This window comes from Stegostoma tigrinum, chromosome 10, assembly GCF_030684315.1.
Source record: "Stegostoma tigrinum isolate sSteTig4 chromosome 10, sSteTig4.hap1, whole genome shotgun sequence".
NCBI lineage: Eukaryota > Metazoa > Chordata > Chondrichthyes > Orectolobiformes > Stegostomatidae > Stegostoma > Stegostoma tigrinum.
Window position 1 is genome coordinate 73,713,879 of NC_081363.1, and position 21,036 is coordinate 73,734,914.

The 21,036-nt window shown below is 43.3% G+C and overlaps 1 protein-coding gene across 2 annotated transcripts in view; it reads left to right on the top strand.

The window, feature by feature from the left end:
• The window catches only part of slc8a3 (solute carrier family 8 member 3), a 421,591-nt gene that overhangs the window by 296,101 nt on the left and 104,454 nt on the right, over positions 1 to 21,036 (top strand). The window contains exon 3 of one of the 2 annotated variants that reach the window (XM_048538004.2): positions 12,664 to 12,770. In XM_048538004.2, the coding sequence (XP_048393961.1) occupies positions 12,664 to 12,770 (107 nt within the window). Of the gene's footprint in view, positions 1 to 12,663; positions 12,771 to 15,073; positions 15,178 to 21,036 lie in introns of both variants that reach the window. The other variant, XM_048538005.2, reaches the window with a different exon arrangement.

A 21,036-nucleotide genomic window follows, 5' to 3' on the forward strand; every position in this document is an offset into this window, starting at 1 on the left:
GTTTATTTCTGTTAGTTGTCTTGCACCCAAGTGGGTGAGGGGTCCTGATAATATTCCATTTATTTATTGTTGTTGTTATAGCATTCTGGTAGATACCAAGGGAATTTTCAGGTGAGCAGAAGCCAAAGGAAGGAAGTAATTGGATTTAACATACACAAAAATAGAATACTGTTAGAAAACAAAACATGAGAGTTGGGACAAACAAATTGCCTGGAGCTGGTAGTTCCCACAACAGAGTATTAAAAGTAACAGGACGCAAAATGCAGATGAATTAGTTACAATTGTTTTGGCGTTGAGTAAAGCACGGTGCAGTTGTAAAGAAATCCCATGCATGAGCTTGTGTTCCTAGGAGGTACAGTGATATTATTCATGAAGATGCATTTTGCTGAGGCATGTTTCACTGGGCTGTTATTATGCTTTCACTGCCTGGGGAAGTGAGAATGAATGAGCATGGTGAGAGAAAGCTAGGGGATTATTTATTCTTCCGTACACTCGGGGAGCAGACCTCCAGCTCACCTCACATGATGTGTGGTGTCCCATTTGAAGCTTCAGATGATAAATTCGAAGGAATGCTTGGAATAGTGGATCGATCAATAATAGCTAGCAACAGGAGGGGATGTCTTCCGATCATGTGCAACAACACCGTCAATATATTTATGAGGCTTTCTTGTTAAAGATAGAAACAGTGAATAGAAGAAATCCATATTTATGATGTGGTGATATAATAACTCTCCCCTAGTCATTCATTATTCCTGACCTCTCCATGAATTTGCCTTCCAATCTTCTTTCTATGATTTCCCTCAGCTCTGCCACTTTTTCATAAAATATATCCCTGCAGTAGGATTAAAAGCTCCAGTTTAATGAAAAGAAATGGGTTAATCTTCAGATTTCAGCTTCCAGCCAATGAAACCTTACCAGTGAATAGCTGTCTTGGCAAATGTGTGGAATATGATTTGTCTCCAACAGTTAAATCCTTTGGTGGAAATTAATGTTACATCTTTTGTAATCGAAACACGGGAATCATTTTTGAATTGGCTTTTTACTTTGTCCCTTTATCCTCATCTGGCATGCCATCACTTGAACAGCGGCCCACCTGAATTTCTCCCACCAATCTCGTCAACTACCTTGTGCAGAAAGCCCCTCCTTCAAAAGCAAATGATATTCAGCACATTATTCTTTGATGTTTGCGTCACATATAGACAGGGTGATTAAGGCTTCTGGCACGCTTACCTTCATTGCTCAGCCCTTTGAGTATAGGACTTGGGAAGTCGAGTTGAGGGCATACAGGACATTGGTGAGACCTATTCTAGTCCAGTACTGGTTGCCCAGTTATCAGAAGGATGTTATTAGGCTGGAGAGGGTTCAGAAGAAATTTACCAGGATGTTGCCAAGTGTGGAAGGTTTGAGTTATAAAGAAAGGCTGCATAGACTGGGACATTTTTCACTGGAGCGTAGGAGGTTGAGAGGTGACCTTATATGGTTACAGAAGTTTATTTTTAAAAATCATGAGTGGTATAGAAAGGGTTAATAGCAGTGTCTTTTCCCAAGGATGGGGTATTTCAAGATCAGGAGGCATATTTTTAAGGTGTGCGGAGAGAGATTTAAAAAGGACATGAGGGTCAAATGTTTTACACAGAGGGTGGTTCATGTGTGGAATGAACTTCCGGTGGAAGTGGTGGATGTGGGCACAGTTACAACATATAGGAGATGTTTGCATTAGTACAGGAAGAGGAAGGGTTTGGAGGGCTACGGACCAGAAGCAGGCAGGTGGGGCTAGTTTAGTTTGGGATAATGTTCAGCATAGACTGGTTGGGCTGAAGGGTCTGTTTCCATGCACTATGGCTCTATGACTAGATAAGCCATCAGCCAGTCTTTGTTTGTGGTACTTGCAAAGCACCAACCCATGGTTTGATGGGCTGAGGATGATACCCTTCACCAGTCAGCGTGAGTGTATCCCTGCCTTTGGTAGGTTCTCGAAGACCCAACCTGATTTTATCAGCCTGGAACTGGGGCATCTTTAAGGGATGAGCCCCTGGCCCTGAGAATTGAAGACCAGCAGCTCTGCGGGGAGTGGGGTCCCCGGAACTGCAGTGAGGGGCGGAATGGAAGCGATGGATTTCGACCAAATAGGTTCGGTCTCACCTGGACTGTAAAGCAGACCGAAATGAGGTTCCCCTTGGAGTTGGGGAGGTCATTAGCAGCTATGAGCGCTCACATGCCAGCAGCAGCAGGAAGAGAAAGTATTACTCCCTTATGCCTCCCAGAAAACTGCTTGAGGCCTTAGAAAATTCCAGCCAATGCATCAGTCATGAACATAGAGTCATAAAGGCATGGAAACAGACCCTTGGGTCCAACCAGTCTATGCCGACCATAATGCCAAACTAAACTGGCCCCACTTGCCTGCTCCTGGCCCATTTCCCTCCAAACCTTTCCTATTTGTTTCCTTATTCAAATTACTTTTAAATGTTGTAACTGTGCCCACATGCACCACTTCCTCAGGAAATTCATTCGGCACGTGAACCACCCTCATGTCCTTTTTAAATCTCTCTCCTCACACCTTAAAAATGTGCCCCATGCTCATACACTCCCCCATCCTAAGGAAAAGACACCTACTGTTAACCCTATCTGTTGTGATTTTATAAACTTCAATAAGGCTACCTCTCAACCTCTTAGCCTCGAGTGAAAAAGTCCCAGCCTATCCAGCCTTTCTTTATGACTCAAACCTTCCATAGCTGGTGAAATGCCTGTAAATCTCCTCTGGACCTTCTCCAGCCTAATTAGTGTCTTTCAATGCCTGGGCGACCAGAACTGAACACAGTACTCCAGAAGAGGCCTCACCAATTTCCTGTATAACCTCAATATGACTTCCCAACTCTCAAACTCAAAGGACTGAGCGATAAAGGCAAGCATGCTAAACACCTTTTGAAGTCTATCACATTGCTTTAACCACAAAGATGACACCTCGATGTTGGGTCCAAGGCAGGTCCTTCTGCTGCTATAAGTAATGCTCACTTGCCCAGATCTGTCAGATTCCTTCATCTCTTTGACGTATTGTTACAAAGCTTTCTAGGGTAGCGCACATGGGTCATGTGTTCTGTTCTGTACCACCCCTCCATTAAGTTGGATTCAATCACTAATCCATTTGGTGCACAACATGATTGGTAAGATCTGACAACTACAGAGCTTTCCACCATCTCCCCCCTCAACCATCTACAAGCTAAATGTTACTCCCTGCAGCTTTCTTTTCCCAGAACTGTATTTTCCTCCAAACTAAGTAGAAGAATGGACCAAAACAGGATTGTTTTCCTTTTATTTGCAGTGTCTAGCAGTTAGCTAGCCTATACCAGGGCTCAGCAGCCTCAAAAACACAAAGGGGCATGTGAAAAATTTTGCCAAATGTGTATTATCTCAAGAGACACAATGCCATTATTCAAATGTCAGCAATAATGAAAGTTGAGACTGAGATGCATTCACAAATTTCTGTGAGGCATCATTTAGCTGGTGTGCATAAACAGATATGATTTTCTATCAATGAAATAGGGCTTTGGCGTTCAGCAATGTTTTAAAGGTTTTTCGAAAAAAGTTGTTAATTGAGTGATATTTTCCGACAACTGCAATATTCATACACCCCGAAAAAGACTATTTAATAATTAAAAATAAACTATTTAATTACCATCAATGTCTTTCAGTAGCTCACCCAGTCAGTTTGCAGGCAATATAAATACTGTTAGTCCAATGACACATGAGGCCATTTCGCTTGGCAGAACAGTGCGACTGTAATTTGTTCTGACTTTTGATCCAGGCATGGCTTTGACAGAATTTCATAAATGTATGATTAAACATTTCGTAGCTCCCATCATTGCATTAAGATATTAATCGCTAGGCAGATTTTTTTTTATATTTGATATTCTTTTTAAATTAAGACACATTGGGACAGCTATTTTCCAAACAAAAAGGTGATAAGTGACAATGGTTTCAATTGAGCAAGGTCAGGAACCACTCGTGAGTCATCAATGAGCTGCAGGCTGCCAAGCTATGGCATACTAGGCAGCCCAGTGGCTCAGTGGTCAGTGTTGCTGCCTCATAGTGCTAGGAGACCCCGGTTCAATTTCACCCTCAGATGACTGTCTCTGTAGAGTTTGTATGTTCTCCACGTGTCAGATTAGCTCTCCTCCAAATGCTCTGGTTGCCTCCTGCAGTCTAAGGATGCTCAGGTTAGTTGGATCGGTCATATTAAATTGCCCATAGTGTGCTGGTCAGTTGGATTAGCCATGGGAAATGCAGGGCCCTAGAGATAAGGTTGCTTTTGGATGGGATGCTGTTTGGAGGGTCAATACAGCCTGAGTGGTAGGGCTTCTATTATTCTAGCCCATGACCCAGGCTGATGGTTTATGTCTAGGTTTTAAAACAAATACATCAAATGAGTTTGAATCCCCACCTGCAGACAACAGGGAGTAAGGTTAAAGCTAAATACAGCACAGATTGGCAATCTGAGGCCTGGTGGAACTCTCATTGGCTTTTTGGTTGGGATGCTGCTGTTGTTAAAATGTAAATTTTTGAAGATGCAAAGGAGAGAGGCTTATTTTGAGTCTCGCCCAGCGTTGTTAACTGCACTGCGCAACATCAAGAGGAGAGAGTGGGGAAAAGAAAAAGCTACATTGTGTCCTCTGACTCCAATGAAAGAAATAAATCCATGGCCACGAATTACCTGCTGGCTGAATTACTAATGTTAACACACTGCATCTTTGATGAATTTGTAAAGGTAGGGATTCCTTACCTTTAGCCAGTAACATGACCCTGTTGTCTCAAGCTGTGAGCAACTGCCAGTACAGGCTGCTCTGTCTGTAAAGGGTCAGAACCAGGAAGGCTCATGGCTAATGTCATGTCTTCATATCATCATGTCTTTGCTGAAACCCTGATACCATCTCGCCCCGAACCTTTGAACCAGCTTGCTTTATGCATCTGTAGAAAAGTGTATGTGTCTGCCCTGACTTTGCATTTAGCAATGCTAGACTTCATCCACATAGCACAACCCATGTTGGTTTATGTTGTATTCTTTGCGACCTTCCCCAAAGACTGAAATTTGGAGTGGAAATTTCCCTTTCCCAGCTAGCACCACCCTTACTGGATTGCTTAGACGGGAATGACAATGTGGGAAGCTGAAGGGATGAGTTAGGGATGTTAACCATCAAATGAAAGGGACAGATGGTTATGTGGTGGTGGTTGTGGGTGGTGCGGGGGGTGCACTTCAAAGCTGATGGAATTGACAAGGACAGCAGCACCTGAGGGAACATGGATATTGGGCAGCAGTGGGATGGAAGTAATGTGTATCAGGCAAAACCTGTAACTCAGGAGTGCAATCTGGACAGTGTGCCGCCTTGACACAAACCTGAACTGCTCAGTAGGGAAGAAAACTGCCTGCCTACGCAGTCACTGTAGGTGGACTAAATGTTTTTCATTTTGTCGGTGGGTGTGCAGTGCACATATTGGTGCTATGAGGCCAAGTTTGAATGGCATTTGAGCATTGATTATCATGCATCCTTAAATAAGAGTGCGTTCCCTTGTTCAGGTAGAATGGACCTTTAACTAGAGATATCTGCACTTATGAATAGTCACAGAGTTTCACTCACAAAGTGATGGAATGAATAGAACATGAGTGTAAATAAGACACAATTACCAGGCATTCACATCACCTTTTTCCCTGAGTGATATTCCCATTGAAGGGCTAAAAGATAGTTGTGCACGTACAGTAAGGGTTGAATGACTCCTAATATAGGATGCTGTCAGTGATGAGTAATGCCTCACCAATATGACTTCCTTGCGTTAGATGAAGAGACTGCTTAGTGTTTGTATTTTGTCCAATTAACCTGCTTGAATAGCTAACATGCCAGCCAATCATACAGGTAATGAGGGAAAGTGCGTACATATTTGCAGATGTGAATGTGTGTTTCCCATGATATGTTACCGCTGCACTGTCAGTGTTTTGTATGTTGTTTCATGGTTATCCCACCATATCTAGATGCGTTCTCAGGCTCTTTAATTGGGGTGGAGGGATCCTTCTATGTAGCCGATCCCATTGACCTGGAAGGTTTGGGCATTTGTGGCTATAGGGCCCAGATAACTGCCCACCCACTTTGTGCTGGAGACAGGCAAACTGGAGATGGAAGAGCTTGATACCTCCTGAGAGGACACTTGCGGGCCTAGTTTTGATTCCTCCTCTGTCTGAGTGCTTGCAGGGATCATCCTGTCTCCTTGTGAAGAAGGACAGAGTGAGATGAGGCCTCTCAATGGAAATGGCCCATAGTGTGCTGGTCAGTTGGATTAGCCATGGGAAATGCAGGGCCCTAGAGATAAGGTTGCGTTTGGATGGGATGCTGTTTGGAGGGTCAATACAGCCTGAGTGGTAGGGCTTCTATTATTCTAGCCCCTGACCCAGGCTGATGGTTTATGTCTAGGTTTTGCTGTTGATATTGAGTAACGATGGCTGAAAGGATAGAGTGCAGGTCTTCCTGTACTTCTGTCAGCCTGTTGAGCAATCTGCTGTGTCTTTCTGTGCAAATGGCTGATTCCTTAGGTGTATCTTCTGGCTGGGCCTGAGCTGATGCTATGTCTCCAGCAGTCCCCCACCCAGGAATGTCTCTTTCTTGACCAGCTGCAGAGCTGTTCCGGTGATGTGCTTAGCAGCCTGCACTCCTGTGTTTAATCTAGAAAGATGACCCACTGAGCTGAGTGTCTCTGAGCTGGGGGAGGGCACAAGAGAAAGCCTTGAAGATGTACCTGCTGGAGGATATGTGGCTTCTTCCTCCAAGTTGGAGGAGGTGTTGAGGGGCTGACCTTATAAGGATAGAGACTTAGTGGTTGCCCCTCGTACCTGCATAAAAGACTGGAGGTCACATTGTATAAGGATAGAAGGTTGAGCATCTTAAGAATAAGTTAATACTTGGTGGCAATGAAAGAGCATCATGGCAGAATGATGCTTCCTGAGCTGCCTTGATACAGAGGTGTTTCAGTCTTGAGGTTAGAGATCTTAATCCTTACCAGCCACCTCAAGAATCTTCTCGTAGTGGGGTGTGAGAAGCCGAATGCTACCACTCTTGGCCTTCTCTGCCCATTACCTTTTCTCCTGTAATAAGGCAAGAGGAGGGATTGAATAAGACAAAAGAGGTTTCAAGCGTTGTTTTTGGTGACGAAAGAGCAGGAGAAGTGGTGAGGTGTCCCAAGTGAGTGAGTAGGAAGAACAGAGAGCAGTGAAGGCAAGCAGTTTCGGAGGATTAAGTGGCTGTTAAGTGGAGATGATTTTGATGAAGTACAGTGAAAAGCTTTGCTTTGTGAGCAGTACAGGCAGATCATAGCAAATGAGGACGTACAGATCATAGTGTACTTAGACACAGCAAGGCATATGAGGTCACATCTACACAGGAGATGAACAAAAGCAGGGTCAACATTAGATTTGAAATTGCAGAGGTGCATTCAACAGTCTGATAATAGCAAGGAAGAAGCTGTTCTTGAACCTATTAGTGCGTGTGTTCAAGCTTCTGTATCTTATGCTTGATGGAAGAGAATGGAGGAGAGCAGTAATGGGGTAGGAGGTGTCTTTGTGATGTTGTAATATGTAATATGTAAGTTGAGTCCATGGATGGGAGATTGGCTTCCGTGATGGTCTGGACTGTACACACTACTTATTATGGTATCTTACAGTCCTGTGCAGTGGCAGAGACCGAGTGGGCATGAGGTAGCAGAGAGAAGATGGTGCCACTTCCCCTTAAGGAGTTGTTGATTTTGGGGGGAGTGGGGGCCATTACAATCCAGGTATCTAATATCTGTACTAACTTTACATTTTCCTTATCCAATATAAAACACACAAATGGGCCCCATAGGCTGACTTCTTCCAGATTGTATCTAACTCAGTCGATACTTTCACAAACTATCGAAAGCCCGTTGAGGACACACTCATAATTACCACTGCAGATTTCTAAAGTTTCGATACAGCGCCCCACCGCTGCCGATGATCGTGACTTTTCTGCTGAACTATCCATCAGTTACATTCTCGAATATCCCAGTGATGTGGCCACTTCAGTCAAAGATTGCTGCTTTTCTGAGTTTGTCCAAATTAAAACTAATTAAACCCCAACTTCCGGTTATCACTCCGGACACCTATTGGTGATTTTAATTGAGGGGGGAGTGTTTGCAATCACCACTACCTCATATAGACAAACAATGATTTGTAAGTGATATTTTGATAGTTTATTGAGCTTGTTATGAAGCAGCAGTTTAGATATGATGCATTGAGTAATTGGGAATGAAAGTATACAACCATGACAGCTGGGGATAGTTCACTGATGTCAGTTTGTCAGCGTGGAATGTTTTGGTCTTGTTAAAGCGGTGGCTGTAGCATCCTGTTCTCTAGGCAAGTGTTAGCGAAATCTTTGCTCGAGCTTCCTCCATTTCTTGTGGTCAATCGTCCATCTGCTGGATGAAAGCTGCTCTCTGGGAGCCTCCTGATGAGAACTGCAGCCTACAAGGTCTGCTTGATGAGAATTACCCAGATAGGCCTAACCTCTGCTCCAAGCATTTGTTGCTGTATGGTCTTTCAGGGGCAGGTTATTTTTTCTGGCAATTGCTTGTACCCTTTGGGACAAAGACCAAGGGACAACCAGTCACGACATCAAACAATCATTATCCCCTTCCTCGCCTTCCTCTGAGGGTCCATTTACAAATACTTCTGATTTTCAAAAGCAATAAAATGAAAGTAGAGATAGTAAGAACTGCTGATGCCAGAGTAAATGAAAATAGGGTGTGTTCAGTGCCAGATAAATTGTTGTTTAGTTCAATGCGTAATGGGACCTCTGGTGATTTTCCTAATTCTTCCCTTTGTCTTCCCTTGCTAGAATTTTGCAAAGTTAATTCCTGCTATAATAGCTGTTAAATTAAATGTTACGCTATACCGTAATTACTCAGAAAGTTTCATTTATAAGGGAGGCCAATATCCCTGGAACCAAGAAGATAATTAAGTTTCTTCCGGTATGTTCTATGGTGTATGAATTGGCATAGCACAGGCCACTATTTCTGGGTCCTATGGCTGGTGCTTGAGTCTCCATTTGCTGGTCCACTGGAATGAGGATCCTCCAGCACCTCTAGGTCCAGTACCATGGTGGAGAATTTACTGAAGACCATGAAACCATCGTCAATTGTTGGAAAACCCCATCTCGTTCATTAATGGCCTTCAGGGAAGGAAGTCTGCCATCCTCACCTGGTCTGGCCTACATGTGACTCCAGATCCACAGCAATGTGGTTGACTCTCAATTGCCCTCTGAAAAGGCCTCGCAAGCCAGTTAGTTGTACCAATCACGACAAAGTCTCAACAAAGAAGTGAAACCAGATGGACCAACTGGTAGCAACCTAGGCACTGGAAAAGACAATGGCAGAAACAGCCCTGTTGACCCCTGCAGAGTCCTCCTCACCAACATGTGGGGGCTAGTGGCAAAATTGGGAGAGGTGTCTCACAGACTAGTCAAACAATAGCCTGACATACTCACAGAATCATACCTGACAGACAATTTTCCACACACCACCATCACCATTCCTGGATATGTCCCATCCCAGTGGCAGGACAGACCCAGCTGAGATGGTGGCTCAGTGGTATACAGTCAGGAAGCTGAGTCCTTATTCCAGACCCCAGACTGAAGTCCAATGGCTTCAGTTTAAACATTGGCGAGGAAACCTCCTGCTGATTAGCACACACTGTCCTCCCTCAGCTGACGAACCGGTACTCCTCCATGTTGAATGGCCCTTGGAGGAAGCACTGAGGATGGAAGGGTAATGTCTACCATCAAGACAGCAGCAATATTACTGATCGAGCTTATCCTGTCCTAAAGGACGTAGCTGCTAAACTGGGTCTGTGGCAGGTGGTGAAGGAACCAACAAGAGGATAAAACACACTTGCCGAGTGGATGACCTCAGCGTCCACCAGACATCCCCAGCATTACAGATAACAGTCTTGAGCCAATTCAGTTCACTCCACATGACATCAAGAAATGTTCAAAGACACTGGATAGTACAAAAAGTATTGATCCTGACAACATTGCAGCCATAGCACAGAAGACTCGTCCTCCCGATGTTGTGCTCCCTTAGCCAAGCTGTTCCATCACAACACTGGCATCTACCCGACAATGTAGAAAATGGCCCAAGTATGTTGTGTAAACAAAAAGTAAAGCAAATCCCACCCAGCCAGTTACTGCCCCATACATTTATTCTTGATCATCAGTAAAGTGATGGAAGGTGTCATCAACGGTGCTATTAAGCAGCACCTGCTCAGCAATAACCTGCTCAGTGATGCCCAGTTTAGGCATTCAGCTCCTGACCTCATTACAGTCTTGGTTCAAACAAAGGAGTTGAATTCCAGAGGTGAAGTGAGAGTGACAGCCCTTGATACCAAGGCTGTACTCACTAATGTCCTTTAGGGAAGGAAACTGCCGTCCTTACCTGGTCTGGCCTACGTGTGACTCCAGAACCGCAGGAATTTTCCCTCTCAGCAATTAGGGGCAGGTAATAAATGCTGGCCTAGCTAGTGAGTCCTATGAATGTATAAGAAACAAAATTCGACTGAGTGTGGCATCAACGAACCCTAGCAAAACTGGAATCAGTGGGCACCAGGAGGCAAAGCCTCCGCTAGTTGGAGTCATACCTGACACATAAGATGGTTATAGTCTTTGGAGGTCAGTCATCTCAGCTGCAGGATGTATCTGCAGTAGTTCCTCAGGGTAGCGTCCGAGGCCCAACCATTTTCAGCAGCTTCATCAATGACCTTCCCTTAATCATAAGGTCAGAAGTGGAGATGTTCGCACAATGTTCAGCATCATTCATGACACCTCAGTGGAGCAGCCTATATTCAAATACAACAAAATCTGGACGATATCTAGGCTTGGGCTGACAAATGACAAGTAACATATATGCCACACAAATGCCAGGCAATGACCATCATCAATAAGAGACAAACTAATCAGTGCTCCTTGACATTCTATAGTGTTACAATCACTGAATCCGGAACTATCAACTTCCTTACCATCAACCAAGAAAAAAAGATTCCAACTATAATATTCAGTCTGAAAATAGGACGTTTTAGACCTTGGTGTTCACTGCTAAAGAACGACATTGTGTTTTGATTTTCCAGATGCAAATGATAAATTAATAATCAAAACTGATGATTTGTTTTGGATTCTTTTAATTGTGTGTGATTTTAAATGAATTAACTGCGATTTTATTGCTTCTATTTATAAAGGAAATGTAATTGCTTAGCCTTTTGTTCTGTTTGGTACACTATTAATCTGAGGTCAAGAATTCAACTGCTTACATTGAGTAGCTTGAAGCGTGTGCTTTTTCCCTTCATACCTTACTTAAACCCTGTGACTGATATGGAAATATCACACTCAGAGGCTCATTACATGTTAACCTGGACATTCTAATATGGGAATATTACAGATGAGCCTGACTCTGTCTTCAGTCAAAGCCTACACCCACACATCCAGCTGCCAGCAGCAGCCCTGTGTGACCATCAGAAATATAACGATAATGAAGCCTAGAGTGGGAGAGACCTTGCAGCCTGTCAACTCCCTGCCGGACGTATTCTGAAGATCCTGTACTTTGAAGAAATACAGCACACTTTACAAAACTTACATGTGGCGTTACAAAGAATGATTAAAAAAAGCTCTCTAATCTCAGCAGGCGGCTCCACATATGTGATAAGATAGTGCCATGTACTTATTGGTATTTTTTCAAGATAGGATTCAGCCTTGAACTGGTGACAGCGCATCCTGTGTTGAATATTAATGCTGCCAAATCACTTAAGGTCTGGTGCTTTCTGACTTTATTAAGTCTTTTCAGTCAAATTTCAGTCTGGTTACTTACAGATCAACTTCTGGTCTTCAAGCGTAGATATCATTGTCTATTAAAGATAGACTTAAAACATTGATCTAAATGCGTGTGAAGGGGAGATCATTGTCATATGCATAAAATGGTATAATGTTATTTTCAAACTAAACGTCCATACTGTACAGAAACTTTAGTGAAGATTTTGTTGTAAATTTTTGAGTATTAATGCTTTTTCACTCTAAAATAGTGCTGCAATTCTGAATCAACGTAGGACGGTTTTCTGTTATATTTTGGTAGCAGTGAACTGCTGAACAGGCAACTAATGGCCACTGTGTTGACTAACAAGTGTTGTGTAGCACTGACACATTGACTTAATCCTGAAGAAGCCTCATGCTGTGGGAGAGTTTGTGAGAAACTATCAAAGCATCATTGGTGTGAATTCCTTTGCCAGCCCTTTAACACAGCAATGCACCTACATGTTGCTGGCTGACCTGTGTTAGAATGTCCGACAGAGGAATTTTACACAGACATATTACTGTGTTGGTTACTAATGCACAGAATGCGTCTGACCAGCAGGGTTGTGTTTTCCAAGTTTTGTATGTTGTTTATCCACAGGTGTAGTAAAGTTCATCACTGACAATGTAATCTCTTGCTCTGGGGTACTAATGAATTACCCTTATTGGCAATACTCACCCATCACTGCACCCATGGTCCTATCCTTCCCCTTCCCATTCTTTTCCTACCCTGCCCCTTTCCTTTCCCTTCCCTTGTGACATTATTGTTTTTCATTTGCAGCAAAAGAGCTCAGATCAAAATAATTGATGATGAGGAATATGAAAAAAACAAGAGTTTCTTCATTGAGCTGACGGAACCACGCATGGTGGATATGAGTTCACAGAAAGGTGGAGTACTCGCCAGAATGAGCCACTGCTGAAGACCCTCCTCTCTCCTTCCTTCTTTCCCTTTCTCTGATCTCCCCCTCCCTCTCTTTCTTTGTCTTGTTTGACTGCTTGATTCCCAAGAGATATTTAACACTGCTGCACTCTCGCAGTCAGATCTGTCACATGCTGCCCATTTTGGTCTTGGTGCATTAGGGAGCTTCTAACCTGGACCACCAACACTGCTCCAATTAACCTGCCAGTTGGGAGCCCTTCACAATGACGCTGTGCCTTTTTCCTGTTGCTGACAGCTTGCCTGCTTTCAATGCCCCTTGAGCCCCAACAGAAAGGAAGGCACGTGAGAGAATGTGTCAGCGTGCTGGTCCAACTCGGGTCCGTGCAGGCTGAAGGCAGCTCCCGACCCCATGGTTTAACTGAAAGTATCTCCGAGCTGCTTCAAGCAGAGTATTGTAGCCTGGCTAACGGGGAACGGCTATTATGTGTTCACATGTTTCAATACCATGAATCATAGCATACCGTCCTGGCGAAGGGGGCCAGGTCTGGCCTGCCCAACACTGTGTGGCATTGTTTGGATGTCAGTAGCCAGAAGGAAGTAGCCTTGCTCCTTTTAGAGTTGTTTTTGTTCACCTCGGCTGGCATGGACATCTCATTTAAACCAGAATATGAACATAGGGCCAAGACAACCTTCACCAATAACATTGCACTGTAAAAACCTCACCACAGAAGGTAAAGTTAAGTCAATACTTGCCCACATTCAGTAAACAGTGCCAAGTGTGCAATGCCACAGAAGTGAAAAGTGTAGACATTTTCGACACTGTACAGATGAGTATTAAACAGTAAGAAGGGAATCCCGGATAAAAGAAGGGGTGTCAGCATAAAATTATTCATCGTTTTGCACAGACCGAACAAACTCAAAAGTATCTCAGTGTTTCTGTGTAGTTTCAAGTTCCAGGTCATATTGAAGTTGAAGGGGAGGATTGCACAGATATATTGTGGTACATTAGGGGAATCTGGAGCTCTAGTGTGTGACTGATGCCTTGGGTAACGCTCCGTAATTTGCAGTACCCAGAATGCACTGCCTAATCCCGAAAGATGGAGGTGGGAACAGGCCACGGCTGCACACCCTGCCTCACCTGAGTATATGCAGTAAAGCTCTGATGGTCCTGAGAGGACGCTGTGTTTTCCAACCAATTCATAACCCAAGCTGGAGAGACCTGATGACCTCAAAGACTAGCATAAACTAGCATAAATTAAACACCTAGTACACAAATCCCTTCAATTTTAGCAAGAGGGTCTGGAAGTGGCAGCAGGAAGGACTTGATAGCAGAACTCTCACGATGCTGAAACTATAAGCCAAATACCAGGACTCATAATCCATCCATTATGATTTCAAATCTTGCCATTGCAAATTTAAGAATTGGAATTAAAATGCTTCTGATGCATTAATTTGTTAAAATATGCATAACACAATCTGATCTTCCTGTGATTCCAATCCCACACCAATGTGGTTAAGTTATCCCCAGGCAGTGGTCTGGCTAGGTATCAGCCATGGAGTGCTGGCTGTGAAATTCTGAGGTTTGACTCTAGATTGACGGACTGGAGGGCCTGCTTCCATGCTGTATGATCCTTTGACTCTATGACTGGCCAGGACAAATTAGCCTAGAACAAGGATCTGCCATTGAAAGCAGCTCATTGATCAGTAGACCCTTGCCTTTAAAAAACTCCCTTAATTTAGTTCTGAGCTATGCAGAAATAACCACACTTAACACATTCAAAACACCTCCTCCATCTCTCCTGGCTGCCTACAACAGGATTTCATTGGGCAAGAATACAGCGGCAAAGCCAACCAAATTAAAATAAAAGCTGGGGACTTTTTGTTGTTCTGCCCTCTCGGCCTGAGTTAATCATTGGCTTGATTACATTGCCTTCAGGATACTCCTACTCAGAGTTAGACTCTTCAAAGGTTTGGCAGGTTATGTCTCTGGAACACCTGCTATCCCTTGACCAGTCTTTACAATGAGCTGAGTTTGGTGGAGGGGCGGGTGCAGGGAGCAGTGTGGGAGATGGCGTCGGGGGTCTTGTTGGATGGGGGGAGTGGTGCAGGGAGGGGAGAAAGAAGGCCTGGATTTGGCTATAACTAATGTTCTACTAATCAGCCAAGAAAATGGTGGCATGTGACACCAATCTGGGTGTGCTGCAGGCTGCCTCCCACTAACCGTCAAGCAAGTTTACAAAAAAAATCGCATGTGTGACTGCAGTGGTTTTGTAGCAACCCATTGTACATTTTCTTTCTTATGTCCTTACAGGAAAACCATAAGCGTTAAAATAAATGATGCTGAGGAATACGAAAAGCAAGAACATTTCTTCATTGTGCTTGGTGAACCGAAATGGATGAAACGAGGAATATCAGGTGTGAGATCCTGAGATGTAACGTCTTTTTTTTGAGAAAATCTATTATTTTTCCTCCTGTATTCCCGCTCTCACCCTGTTTCGGTCATCTATGCCTAGTGCTTTTTTTGTTTCTCTCCTAGACAATGTGCATTCTTGCCTCGGCCTAGTCTATTATTTGGACACATTGCCTCATTGCTGTGTGGGTCTGAGGTGACCCCTTTATTTCTGTAAGCTGAGCTCCAAAGGCCCTGAGGCAGTGCACATGTCTCCATTTTTCTGTGATCAGCTTAATTCTGTTGCTCTTTTATTCATCGTCCATTTTTTTTCAAAAACATCAATCAACTTTAGTATTCTTCTGAGATGCTTCCCAGCCAGCCAGCTATTCATAGCCATTACTGAAGAGACAGCAACCCCTCCACTTGAACAGCTAAGGATGTCCGTCAAACTTCTGTTTCAAGTGAGCCTGAGAAAAAGGGTTACGCAGGGATCTTGCACCAGCCACATACATTGTGTTTGCCCAAGTTTACTGCATTTTAACACATGCTTGGTTTTGATAGTGAGGAGCACTGGCCTAGCCATGGACAACTGAATAAACAGAGAATACTCTAAACTACAGCACTCAGTGTTGTAGTATGTTCCATTTTCAACTCACACTGCTTCACATTTCTTTCCCTTTTGGCCTCCTGGGAAATCTGGAGTGGGTAGAATTGTTCTTCGCAGAGCAGAGAGGATAGCGGGCAGATTAACAGAGTGGTTCAGAATTTTGATCGAGTAGAGAGAAGAGGAATTGTTTTCTGTGGCGGGAGGGTACAGATTTAAGGTGATTGGCCAAAGGAGGAAAGATGAGAATGATGTATTTGTACACAGCAATTGGATGTGCTTGGAAAGGCTCTGTCTGAAAGACCATTGGCTAGCAACTTCCGAAGCGAACTTGTATACGCACTTGGAGAGTAAAATTTGCAGGCCGATGGGGAAAGAGCAGGCGAGTGGAAATGGTTGGATAATTATTTCGTAAAGGCAGAAGGAGCATGGATATTATTGTGCCTTCCCATCACCTCATGGTGACCATGCTACAAATTGCAGAATAAGAAAAATATTCTGTACAATCTGAGTGTTTCAGCCAGATGTAATTGTCTTCAGAGAAGTGGAGTGGTGATTATAAGTACAAGGGGTGTTAGAAGCTATTCATTGGGAGAATATTTAACCTGTCTTGCCCATGAATGTCGAGCTGTGGTGAATCAGACACTTGGTGAGCTGTTTTCTTCTGCAGAATGCAGTTCCAGGGGCTGGCCCCTGCTGGAGTAAACAACCTATGAGAAGCTGAGAGATGGCCCTGTAGAGGTTAATAAAATCACAAGGGGCCTGGATAGGGTGAATAGACAAGGTCTTTTTCCTGGGGTAGTGGAGTCCAAAACTAGAGCCGTAGCTTGAAGGTGAGAGGGCAAAGGTTGAAAAGAGACCTAAGGGACAACTTTATCACACAGGGAGTGGTGCATGAGCTGCCAGGGGAAGAGGTGCCGCCTAATGCAATTATAACAGTTAAAAGGCATCTGGATGGATACATGAATAGGAAGGGTATTGAGGGATATGGGCCAAATGCTGATAATTGGGACTCAGATTAATTTAGGATAAATGGTAGGCGTGGACACGTTCGACTGTAGGGTCTGTTTCTGTGCTATACAGCTCTATGACTCTGAGACAACCTCATTTGGCATTACAACAGATCCTGCTCAGTGCATACATAAAGGCACTTCATAGCTAAGGTCAGAAATGGCAGGAGGCACCCTGATGGCTAGACTCTGCTTCTGTGATATTTATAATTTGCTGTTGTGATGTGAGGCTCTCTATCATGGACTTTCGGAACGAAAGGGTTTAATCCAAGTTTCTCAGCAAACGATCAGGCCAGGGCTGTTATAGCAGAAGAACTCAAAGCGTAAAATATCACTGATTTGTATCACCAGTAGAGTACAACCATCCCAGAGCTATTGAAACCTGGAAAGAGTTCATAGCAAAGTGTAAAGGGCCACAGAATAGAGTGAGGGGCAACAGCATTGAGGTTGAGGTCGCATTATTGCATGGAGTATCATAGTATAGTGCAAGGCGTCAGTACAAAGTGAGTTGTCGCTATTATTTAGGGTTAGGGTTAACCCTAACTGTAACCATAACCTATCGCGTGTCACAGTACAGGGTGAGGAGTGGCATTATAGGGTGAGAGCCCACAAACAGGGGAAGGGGTAACTCAGATGAACATGCTACTAAAGGTAGTTTATATTCAAGGTAGCTTAAAATCAATGGCCGTTTCTGACTAATCACAATGAATTACTTGTATCTCTCCTCAAGCTTTCAGCTACCTCCCCACCAGGAATCAGTGACACAAGTGCCGCATAAGTAAAGCCACAGTCTGGTATAAAGTAATCAGTCAGGTTTCACATACTATTTGGCATATTCTATAATCATTAATGGGGACTCCATTTCAGCAGCGTAGTAGTGATAGTATTGTGCACATGTTGTCTTGAAAGTTTGAAAACAGAAATCAAAGCCCCCGAAACCAGTTTTCAAAACAAAACACATTTTATTCTGATTGCTTCTGTGACAGATTTAGCTATTGGAATCATTAATAATTTCCAAACACCTTAATGAAATACTCAACACTGTTAAACTCTCTTTTTGATGAATGAAATGCTGTTTATCTTTTAAGTGAGGAACATACTAAATGAACTCTTGCAATTTCCAGATTTCAACTTGTTAATTATTTTCCTTGGCAAATGAAAAATGTTAACACTCCAGTCTAGGGTTCAGCCGCAAGTCACCTTTTGGTTTGCCGAGAGCTAAATAATAAGTACAAAGGGGTTGCCGTCTCTTTAAAAAACACTGACATTTGTGCTTGTGATAGTGCTGTTACCAGTGAAGAACACTTCTACACATATTCGCTTTTCCGTTCTGTTGCTGCCTTGCCTGTTGAATGACCGGAGTGTGTTGTATTTTGGTTTGATTAAAGAAAGCATGCCAGCAATGCTGAGATTTAACATGGCAGAAACACCAAAAGTGGAGGCCCTGCAGGTTTGACGAAGCAACAGCATCATTCATGTGACCGACACAAACCGGATTCACTTAAAAAAAACACCAGTAAAAATCTAACTTGCACAGTGTTTCCCTTTCCCAAATATTTGTAAACTTCTTGGGAACTCTGCATCCTTTAGTTGCTTTGGCAATGTTGAAGGCCGCGTTAAAAAGGTGAAGGAGTCACTAACCTTTGATTGCAAAGCTGTTTATGCACAGAACAAAGATTTAAAAAGCGATGACTATAGTTGGAAATCAGGCATTTGATTTGGAAGGAAGTAACACCAAATGGTGAGGTAGGTGTTGAAATCTAACTGCCTCACATTAGCCAAACAGCAGGAACTCAAATCATTCCTAAAGTGGTCCACCCAATGTCTCTCATTTGTATTTATCATTTTGAATATGATCTGGCACTCTGATTGTGAGCAGTGTTGGTCCAGAAGTTTGGCTTGCTTTTGGTTATTCCTCGAGTTAAGACAAGATAAACTACTGAGTATCAGTCATTTGTAGCCAACAGCAACTCTTGAGCAAGTAAAGCACTTCCAAAACAGATGTCCTTTCCAAAGAAAACAAGACTTCCATGAAGTTGCACATGTTTCCATCCTGTGATCTAAAATGACTTTTGGTGGGACACTTTATTGCATATTGTTGGTAGTTAGTATAATAGTTGTATAAGATGTTGTCAGATATGCTGCAGCAAGGATTTGATTCCTAGTACTTTCCTGACCCCTGATCTGCTGAGATCTTGCTTTCAGTTGACCTTCTCTTGAGGGCAACTATTTCCCCACTTTGAGAAGAATATGAGGAAGAACAAGCATCTCCTCTGAGTAGCTGACTCGATAAAGGATATATCCAAACAGCTTGGGGCAGGCCAAGTCATCTTGTGGCTCATGCATCATCTGGACCACAAGACATGGTAGACCAGTGACAGAAAGATGTGTAGCAGATCTGAAGAAGAGCCACACTAGACTCAAATCATGGCCTCTGTTACACTCTCCACAGATGCTGCCAGACCTGCTGAGTTTCTCCAACTTAATGCATACTTTTGTATTTGTTGTAATCAAACTTTTATTACAGATTGAAAAAAAAAGATTTTGAAACAGTATTTCTATTGTTACAATTTTTTGCAAAATGAGCTTTATCCTGGAGAAGCTGTGCAAGAACAACTGGCCAGTTGTATTGTCAGTTTTCCGTTTGTTTTATTTTGGATTGTTGGAAATCCGGCCTGTGCATGTCGAACTGAATGGATACTGTTGCCACCCCGTGTTTGGCTCATTATCTAACCCCTGCGTACAGCAAATGGTTGATACAAAAGAGCAATTATTAATAAGATAAGCAGGAATGTTTTATTTGATATGGAACAGTATCTTGGAGTTTGTGTAGTACCCCCTCGTTCTGGGACATGAGGTCAAATATTTCAAGTGACACTGTTAAAATAGTTGGACTCCACTAAGGTTTATTTGATGGAGATTTATCTCCCAAGTCAAGTTCCAACATGCAGGCTGGCTTCTTCTGTCTTCATTACGTACATATCCTGATTAAGGCAAGTGCAATTCGGAGACTAATTTGCTCCGATCTCACGATTTGCATTTTTTTGTTGTTCTATTGCTTTTTTAGGATGTGAGCATCATTGGCCAGGTCAGCATAAATTGCCCCGAACTCACTGCCCTAGAAAAGGTGGTGATGAGCTGCCTTCTTGAATTGCTGCAGACTATGTGGTGTAAGGATACAAATTAAGCACTGTGGTGCTGCCTCTGGCTCTTGGCCTCATTCCCATTCCTAAAACAAACTCAACAACTCCATACACTCCTCTATCTGAGCACAGTTGCCCTCACTCCCAATCTCTGCCCTGAACCAAACAAGACAGCCCCAGGCCCTTTTTTATTGAGCCCTGATGTACTCTCTGTTCCAAGCTTGGTGGCACTTCCACAGTGGTATTAGAGAGGGATTCCCAGGGTTTTGACATGGCACCAGTGAGCACTCAGTGATAAATTTCCAATGGCGTGTGACTTGAAAGGGCACGCATGCTGGTAATGGTATTGCTGTCTGTCTGCTGCCAGTGTCCTTCTAGATGGAAATGGTCAAGGGTTTAGAGCAGACATCAATATCACCTCATGCTTCATGGAATCAGCGACTTTCAATTGCAGTGACTGTAAAATCGGGATCATCCTAAGCTCTGTGTCGTGCATCCTAACATGCACCAAGTTCTGCTTACCCCGCGTCTCTATGCTTGCTAGCATACATTTACTAAATATCCACTGAGACCTGGAATTTAAAATTTTTGTCCACACATCTGTGTGGATTTACCCATGCCCACCCCTATTTCTGTATCATAACCCAGCTCCACAACCCTCCGAGAGCATTGCATTCCTGAACTCTGGCCTCACGTGCAAACCTCACTCTTTCACTCCACACTATTGGCAGCTTTGCTTTGCTGTCAGTTCTTTCATTCCTGTAAGACAGACCTGAAACCTAACTCCTTGGCCAAGCCTTCAGTGACTTCCCCAAATATCCCTTTCTTTAGCTTAGTGTCAGTCTTTGAATGATTATGTTCCGTTATAACACCTTCGGCCTTTTTAACAAAAGGTGCCGTCTCACTGTCTCCCCCAAAAAATTTGGATCAGACATTTGAAGTACATCCCAAAACCCATTTCAAAGTAACTGCAGAAGCATCCAGTAACCAGCTGAGCAATATACCTCAATTCAAATCTAAAATAAATGCCCTTTGCTTTATGCCTTGATCAGGATATAACTGTGTTGCATAATGTTCTAAAAACATAATTTCTTACTGTTCCATATCATTAAAGTGCTAGTTCAG